General features: G+C 34.6%; 1 protein-coding gene across 2 annotated transcripts; it reads right to left on the reverse strand.

The window, feature by feature from the left end:
• Positions 1-1,408: 1,408 nt before the first annotated feature.
• On the reverse strand, positions 1,409-8,886 carry LOC121250656 (aspartokinase 3, chloroplastic). 2 transcript variants are annotated; one of them, XM_041149841.1, is made up of 14 exons: positions 8,694-8,886; positions 7,948-8,491; positions 7,764-7,846; positions 7,625-7,665; positions 6,017-6,171; positions 5,694-5,843; positions 5,418-5,513; positions 4,789-4,905; positions 3,980-4,099; positions 3,809-3,901; positions 3,611-3,727; positions 3,263-3,379; positions 2,424-2,486; positions 1,409-1,813 (listed from the first exon to the last, which is right to left on the reverse strand). In XM_041149841.1, the coding sequence occupies exons 2-14, from the start codon at positions 8,350-8,352 to the stop codon at positions 1,724-1,726; spliced, it is 1,647 nt and encodes a 548-aa protein (XP_041005775.1). In that variant the 5' UTR covers positions 8,353-8,491; positions 8,694-8,886; the 3' UTR covers positions 1,409-1,723. The 2 variants fall into 2 exon arrangements, with proteins under 2 accessions (XP_041005775.1, XP_041005774.1); XM_041149840.1 differs by having other exon boundaries at positions 3,605-3,727.
• Positions 8,887-9,606: the final 720 nt, after the last annotated feature.

Here is a 9,606-nt window from a genome sequence, read left to right on the forward strand (position 1 = left end):
ACTATTCACAAATTATCTTATTATTATTCACAAAATTCTAATCTCATCTCACTTCCTAAACAAAATAAGTAAAAGTTAAAAAGTCCAAAAGTCCAAACTCCGAAAAGGCCCAACTTGTCTAGTTATTATTTTATTTTTTTAAATATATCCAAGTTTTATATGATGGGAGGAGAACGGAACATAAGTGTCATTTTTAATTTTATAGCATTACTCTAGACCTAAATGGTGATGTTTAACAAAAGAGTCGCGCTCAAAGTAGCCCGCTCGGATTGACCGCACGACATTTCTGAGTTTTTATTTTTTCTTCATTTTTCTTTTCACATTTTTTAATATATTTAAATATTTTTAAAAAATAAAAAAATACATCAATACACTTAAAATCACTTCCTTAAACACTAAGTAAAGAAAATAAAAAAAATTTCCCAAGCAGTACACTTGAGCAGTACCATGGAGGCAACAGAATAGGCTGTTTCTTAACAAAAATCTATGTAAAATTGTTTCACCAAGTTTTAATGAGCACAAGAATATTCATGTTCACATGGAAGAATATATGGCAGATAAACGTTCTCCCAAAAATAGTTTTTTTTTTTTTTTTGGTAGCATATGTAAGAAGATGGTGTATATCATCTGCTTTTAAATTGTGAGGTGGCCAGGACCACATGGGATGCTTTTTTTTTTTTCTTGGAATTGGATTAAATGGGTCATGCCTCTTAGACTGGTGAATTTCTTAACAAGATAAAGAGGCTTCCGAGGTAATCCACAAGTGATTACAATCTAGATAATGACTAAATGGTTACTATATGTATGTGGTGGTGTCTTTAGCGAAAAAGAAATGATAGAAGCTTGAGGATCATTAGAGAATAATGGATGAGCTAACCCTACTAGGGTACTTCTCATGTATACTTCCTGTATACTAAAACTTTGTCTCCTTTTACAAATAAAACTTTTTGATCTATAAAAACAAATGTTTTCTTACAAAGGGAGTTAATGCAACAATCCAAAATATTATGAAACACATCATCTTAATTGTTATAGTGTTTGCACATCCTCAAACGTGAGAGAGTACATCAACTGCAAGTTTTAAGTAAAGCAAGAAGGTCACGGTTAGACTGACTCCGGAGCCTAATGCATCGATTGAAATAAGACGGAGGCGGTTGGGATGGCTAGGTTGATGATCGAGAATTGTAGGGATGCATGCACTCAACTTGGATGGTGCATGAAGTTCATGTGCACGATAGACTAGCCTTCAGCCATCCAAAAAATAAAAATACAAATACAACAAATTAAAAAGTCAAGAAATTGTAGAGAGTTTTTCCTATGGATTTTCTTACCGAACCTCGACCATGTCATATTTCGAAGCAAATAAGTCCCAAAAAAAAAAAATCACAAATCACAAATGCAGCAGACGTTCAAAATCATCATTATCCATAACTTTGGAGTTAAATATGATATATTCTTGAAGAAACAAGATGGCGATAACAACGGCCTATCTTTTTCTTTTTTTTTTTTTGAATCAAACAACGGCCTATCTTAATTGGACAACAAGAGGGGGAAAGTAACGTCCCCCGAGCATGAGATCAAGTTACACATAGAGCTAATGTTGAGAACTAACTAGTGGTACAGCAAATTAGTTAACCTTGAGAAAATTGCAACTGCTAATAAATGATCGAAGGCGCCATCAACATGCAAGAGAAGAGAGCATGTTGAATCAGAAGAAACTTGTTTAGTTAAGATCACTCTCAAAGAAGGCCAAATGGAGAGCCCTAACACATTGCTCTGCTTCGTTGTCATTTACAACCAACGATATATTGACCTGACAAGCATTCAAACAGAGTGGTGAGACAGATACATAAATCGCCAATTATTGTTTATAATCAGTATGCAAACCTCTACAGGCACCATCACCCACGGCTATCAGATAACTGGGACTCAAATGACTCCACTGACTCGTGAAGATATAAGGAGAAAACTAGACTTTTTACTTTATTATTATTATTATTATATTTTTGATTAGTTTTGAGGCTGGACTTTTTACTCAATTATAATGCAATCCCTTTTTCAAATTAAAAGACTAGTGTGTCATGTATAGAAAAGCTGCGTAGTGCCAGACAAAAGTCTTAAGAACCTTATGGTTTTGAACATTATCGGACTTGTCATCTTGTTCATAGAAAAGGGCAAAGGACACAAAATATGGGGAAAACAAAAATTCTGATAAGCTGGAAGAGAGAGAGAGAAGAACTTTATTAGTACATGAAGAATAGTTTTTCAATGAAAAATGTCTCTTCTTTTTTTTCTGAGCATATAAATGAGTGAAAATCTCCAAGTTCCTATCAGAGTATATGCCGATGCTTAATATGAAGTACACCCTAATGTAACATATATGCAAAAAATTAAATAAATAAGAAAAAAATCGTGGGAGAGACCTTAGATGCACCCTGAGAGATCATCTGAACATTGACTCCATTTGTTCGAAGAACACGGAATGCCTGCCATAATGGACACACATAATAACAATATTAAAAGCAACATCTGCATAATGACTGGGCCCTGTAGCATGTCAGTGCTTGGATATTTTTTTTTATAAGTATGTCAGTGCTTGGATATTTTTTTGATAAGTATGTCAGTGCTTGGATATTGATTCCCACTTGTTTAATATTTGCAATTTATGAAAATTTAGCTACATGTGTTTATGTGTTTGTGCACCTGGGTTAAAATTAAGCTGCATGTATGACCGATAACATCAACAGAAACATAGAAAGCTAATGCCTAAAAGCATCAGAAGGCAACGACTTTATGTTGAATTTCATGAAAAAAGTACTCAGAAATCTAACCCAAAACTTAACCAAGAATATGAAAGAACTTCAATTTAGAAACTCGTTATAAGAGATCCAGGTTAAAACCGTTCTTCCTTCAAACTTGAGCAAATCATGTCCTAAACTTTCCACAACCACAAACTATTCAACAAAACTCTTGAAGAGATGAATATTAACAAAATTTAATTTAAAAAAAAAAAAAAAATTGAAATCCACCCAACGGCAGAGCCCTTATAACTCACCCATGGAACCTAAACCCCCGAGGAGACTAGCACAATAACCCACCGCTATGGCCTCCCACTTAAATCGCAGTTTGATCCCAAAGGGAATCGAACCTGTGACATGGGGCTCATGCACACAAGTTCACCAACAGTTGCAATCAACTTAAGAAGTTTCTAAGAGTATTGGAGAGAGATTCTCTAAATAAATCCGCAAAACAAACACATCACCTTCTCCAGTATAAGCGACGATTTCTGAACATTTCCAATAAGAGAAATGATTGATCTGTGCTGAAGGAGGTTCACAACAGCAATTTTCTCAAGCTCTTCCACAACATGGTCAAGTTCCTACATTGAAAAGATTTGGCTACTTGTTAATAAACAAACAAAACCCATAATTGTAGTAGCATATTTAGCTAGGAGAGCATCTTCTATAAAACAGATATAGTAGTTGCTTCCCAAATGCAAAAGAATAATTTGCAAGAAAACTATGAAATGCTTGGAACAAAAGGTATATACAAATAGACGTAAATTGATGCAAGAAATTATAACACAAGGAACAAGATATCATACGCTTGCCTGCCGAATTAGCTCTCTGCTCCAAAGCTTTGATGGATCTAGTGTCAAGGAAATACTGACTTCACTGGTAGCTACAACATCCACAGATATGCCCAAATCTTCAAATGTCGAAAATACCTTCAAGTACAAGCACCAAGCAAATTAAATGATAGTTCAGTCATCAAGAGGAAATAGAGCACCTTTCATAAGTTTTCTCACCTTAGCAAGGAAGCCATATTGACCAAGCATTCTAGTGCTAACAATATCCAGCATAGTTATATTTCGTTTCAAAACAATACTAGTTAATACTGCCTGCAATTGAAGAAAGGAAAAATTAATACTAGTCGGGGTCTTCCATACAACAGTTAACAACACTAAATTGTTACAAACCTTACTCATATCTCTTGTCCTGGTTATAAGAGTACCTGGAGCGTTAGGATTGTAAGAGTTTTTAACCCTAACAGGAATATCGCCTTCTCTGGCTGGTCTCATGGACTGCGGATGCAGTACCTGCAAAAGTGAAAAGAAAATAATTTTGCTATGGTCATCTTTTGGATGTCCAAGGAACACTCAACTACTGCACAACACAACCTGAATGAATACACATTGCTTCATCTAATAAAAACGGCCTAGCTAGAGAACATTACATAAACTTGAAGATACGGAGGTTTAGCGCAACAAATTTATTTTGTTCAAATAATCTCAAGTGAATGGAGCAAAGAAATTCCAAATATAACAATACCATGTTTGGGTTCAAGGCTTTTTCAAAAAAATTTCAAAAATTTCAACTGCTTATTTTTTGACAAGTAAAAAAAATTTCAACTTCAATTCATACATCTATAGATGAAAAAATCTATATATTTTAAAAAATCATCTAATTATTTGCATAGTTTTCTGTGGAAAAAAACACAAAAACCAAAATAACGTTCACAAAAACCAAAAAACAAATTTCAAAAAACTTACATTCAAACAACTTTTCAGATCTACCTGTCTACTTTCACAAACTCCACTACAAAACACATCTCAAAGAATTTTTATCCAAACAAATTCTCTCTACCATCCACTTTCACTAAATCCAATAAAAACACATCTCAAACTTTGTTGGACGGAGTTTGACCTTTTAGCAAACAAACAAGCAAAGTAAAAGTGAAGCTGTACTCCACAACTTGACTGGGTAATAAGGTATAAGATCATGATACCTGAGCACCAAAATATGCAAGTTCAGCAGCCTCTTCAAATGTCAAATATGGCACGGGTTCTGCTTGTGAGTATATGTTAGGATCACATGTTAAAACACCATCAACATCTTTCCACACCTGTAAAGGTTTATATTAAAACAGAGATGCAACTTATACAAAAACAATTTCATCATCCTGTTCAAATTTTGCATAGATACTTTTACATGCGTTGTGAAAAGAATAATAGCTCTATCTTCTTTTCAGCTCACTAGAATGTAATTAGGTGTCTCACTTTGTATACTTCCTGTGTACTCGGGCATTGCCTAGTTTCATTCTATTCAATAAAGCTATCTATTTACTTATAAAAAATAATAATAATAATAGCTGGTATGCACTTAATTTGGCACTATCTAGTCATCTGTGTCTTTGTCTACATGCATACTTGTGTAATAAATATCTTTCTCCAAGGATGTACAGGCAGTTTTATTTTATTTTATCCTTCACAAACAATAGAGTAACCTTATGCATTTCCCAATTCCACCCCACTCATCCCTTTAATATCTGAAGCTGTGGCCTTGTGGCTCATCACTTAGGCATATGCAAGTCTCATGGAAAATTTCAACGTGTAAACCTTAAATCTCTGCACTGACCTGTATCTCTCGCAATCCCAGTGCTTTACCAATGGTAGTAGCTGTCAAATCACTGCCACCCCTACCCAACGTAGTAACTGCACATGACCTCCAGCCCTACAAAAAGGAAAAGGAAATTAGTAGCAACATTGAGAATCCTCACAGGAAAGTCTAGTTCAAGTGGAGTCAACACTCTTGAGTTCTCCAAATAAGATAATCAACAAAGCAGCTGGACAGTGTTAAAAAATTAAAAAAAAAAAAAAAAAAAAAAAAAAAAAAAAAAAAAAAAAAAAAAACCTTTCCAAGGAAGCCAGTAACAATTGGTATTGCAGGATCACAAACCCAATCACCAAGTAACCTCTTTGCAACAGCGGGATATGTTGCTTCCAAAATGTCCGCATTTGTGAAATCATCTGTGGTTATAAAACCAATCTCAAATGCATCATACTGCATAAAAAAATAATTCTCTTATCAAGAATGGCTTTTTACCAAGGTAATCAAAAAGCAAATCCAGGTCTAACCATTTTTTTGAAGGAGTTAAAAGTTCGTGTACTAGTTATTAGAGAATACTGACTTGCTAATTGCATTAAGAGTAGACAAGTATTTGAGAAATAACATACTTGGCGAGCTTTAGCACCAACTTTATTCAAATATGCTGCAAAGATCCTAGTGGACATGCACTCTCCAAATGAAACTAAATAATCTTTTGTTCGTAGAGTCAACTCTTTCATCATGGCAATTCCCTTCAGAAGCTGCTCCAATTCTTCTAGGTGTGCTGCATTTTTTTTTTTTTTTTTTTTTGAGATACAAAACTGGTTAAGCCATACAGACAATAATAAATTACCATCATCTAGTCTTTTATAATTCTTGTGTGCTGCATTTTTTTTTAGATACAAAACCGGTTAAGCAAGGAGACAATAATAGTCCAAAAATAAAGAGAGGTTGATACAAATACTTTAACCTATTCCTTGAGGATAATAAAACTAGATGTGGGACGTGGCATGGCTCAAGTCCCAGGCTGGGATTAGCTCTTACACCATTGGTAACAACTCAAGAAAAGCCTAAGCTACATCTAGTCTTATACCCAAAAGGACTAATCCAAGTTACAATATGAGCTTTATTGGAATCATTATAAATACCAAGAACTTCTCCTTGTCAAGCAATGTGGGATCCGGTTCAACAAACTTTCGTTCATCATACTCCCCATAGATGTGGGGTATTACATTTTCATTCTTGACTTTACTCAAGATGTCTAGAACAACCAGAACTCTCTGCCAACTTTGTTCAAGTTTTGAAGACATAGATGAGCATTTTTTTTTTTTTTTTTGCATAATAATACCCTATATATTATAGGATATAAAGCTTTCCTTTGAAAATATGATGTAATGAAAAATACTCCCCTAAAATATATTATAGGATAAAGCATTTCTTGAGGGAGTAGTGATAGGGACAGCTCTTTTACAACTTTTTTACAACTTCCTTTTAAATTAATGGCATTTTTGTAAAATAATGATACTCTTGCAACTTTGTTTCTACAAAAATGCCCTCCATTTAAAACATAGTTGTAAAATAGTTGTAAAAGTTGGTCGTGCCTTTATCATTTCCTTCTTGAGGTTTCTCTCAAACAGGAATCTCAACTTGATCACCAAGCAGACAAGTTCAAACTAACTAGCTAAAGTAAACCACGCTTAAGCTATCATAGTACATAATGGAGCTCTCAAGTATGAGGACCCATATTTATGTATTCGAAGCTGCCTTTTTCACTTTTTAGAGTAAATCTAGTTTTAAAAATTAATTCTACGGCGGTGCTATCCATGTTTGCCATAGCTTAATATTTCATTTCTATTTGAGGCTGCTTATGAAGCAAAAAATTAGATACTCGAGAAACTAACAGTTACAAAATTTCTCACGAAATTTATATTTCATACTACTTCCCTTTCCAAGGCACCAATTTTAAAGAAGACTATTTAACCGAACCCTTCAAGACATAATCAGATACAGATGCATATTAATATCAAGAGCATCAAAATAGGACATAATTATTGTGCAACGCAACCAAGCACAACTATTGCATGAAGACGCAAAACTGAGAGTATATATAGACACATACTACCTACACAATTATATGACTTGTTCCATTACACCTAACTGGATTTAGTTTTCATTATGTGACTCAAAATCGATCGCTCTGACCAAGAGCCGATCCTACATACAAGAAAGTAACTCACTTGCAATGACAGACTTGTCTATTCCAAGTTCTTCCACGGTCCTGAATAAGAAAAAGCGCCTAGTCAGACCAAATTTATTATATGATTATGGTTTTTTTATGACACGTAGAAAAACAGGACGAAAATCCACTATTCTTGCCTGAGATGCAGTTCTTTTATAAAGCTCAGCTCATCAATACTTGATATGTTGGTAACACCACAGCCGACAGCCTTTTCTCCAGCCTAACACAAAAGACGAAACCATTCCGTTACGAATTCTTGAAATAACAGGTTACCAAAATTGAAAAACGGGAAGAAAAACATAAAAAGAACTATATGTGTACCAATAAAAGTTTATTAGTCGTCTTTCCCATCGCCGAGAGAACAACTACCGGCCTCTCCTTCGGAAAGCTAAGTATAAGCTCAGCAACCTCCCTCATTCTACTCGAGGAGGCCACTGACGAGCCACCGAATTTCATGACACAGGTCAACCGATTATCCGCTTTGCCGAAACTCTGATTCTCGGTTGCCTTCCTCTCAAGAACGTCTACCATCCCTCCCTCGCAACTCACCTTCACGACTGTGCTTGTACAACAACTTCTCACAGTCGAATACGAAAAACCAGGTACCGAAGCCACGGAAGTAGCAAAACGAAGGCTTTTTGACCATGGAGGCCGGCCATAGGAAGATCTTCTCGATAAAACAGGGCACAAAGTTTCAGCTCCACCAATTTGCAACGCGGCCTCCATTATTAATTAGCTAATGGGTTTACCAAGCTATTCCGAGGAATTGATAAAGAGTTCGGTCGCTAAATATAGGAAAATCTCAAAAGATCTGAACCCAAACAAGACGTTCACCAAAAATTGCTACCAAAATCAGCAGCTCGATCTGCACATTCCAACATTCAAACAAGCCGTTCAAAAACGAACCAACAAATCATAGAAAAGAAAAAAGATAAAAACGTATTTTTATAGGAGTTAATATTTCGCTTTTATTGCGCGTCTTGGGTAGTAGGAGAAATTGAAAAAGGAAAATAGAAATGCTACCAAAAACTTGAGAGGATAAATCAAGCACAGAGATCAGAAAGAACCTTGATAACGAGCTGCAAAGCGGTTCCAAAAAGCAGAGCTTGTGGAAGAATGAAGAATGAGGAGGAAGAAGGAGAGTAAAATTGACAGAGACAGAATGCGAGAGGAATTCGCGAGACGGACTAAATAGCCGGCGGCGCCTCCCACTTCTTGTTCGCGGAAGAAGACCGTTTGAATGGCAAAACGTGTGTTGTTTATTTGGAAAATAAATATACCCACAGTTCGCAGAGACCGGAGTATTTTATTATGAATAAATATAGATAGAAGTTATTATTGAAAGTATTCATTTTGTACATATGATGTAGCATCATCTAGACTATACATCTTCCTAAATGAATGTTGGAAACAGCCAACTAGAAGCAGCCATGCAGTGAGTGCAAAGTGTGCACTACTACAATAACTTCTCTCTAGCATTACTCTTTTATTATTATTAATAATTCGTTTTCTTATCATAGTTAGAGGATTTTAGATAGATTTGTAAATAGTAAAAAAAAGTTAAGAAAATTAAAAATAAAATATTAAATAATAGTGAATAGTAATAAAATATAGATAAAAAATAATAATAAAAGAATAATTCTTCTCACCAATTACTATTTATTATTTCACACTCTACAATTTATGAAAAACACTCCACACTATTAAAAAAAATTAAGATGTAAAAATAAATAATAATTAATGTATAACAAAATATATAATAAAATATTAAATAATAGTTGAGTGATATCAGAATACTCTACCACCCAAATACAGCCTAAATTGTTCATATGAGAAACCCTCCATCGAAGCGGACGGCGACGATTGAATCTAAAGCTATTGTAACGGGGCAATTATTTACCATTGCAATTTGTAATGACATATTTTGTTAAAATAATGAATTTTTATAATCCATATTTAACGTATACATGATAAGATTAA

This window comes from Juglans microcarpa x Juglans regia, chromosome 2D (genome assembly GCF_004785595.1).
Source record: "Juglans microcarpa x Juglans regia isolate MS1-56 chromosome 2D, Jm3101_v1.0, whole genome shotgun sequence".
Lineage (NCBI taxonomy): Eukaryota > Viridiplantae > Streptophyta > Magnoliopsida > Fagales > Juglandaceae > Juglans > Juglans microcarpa x Juglans regia.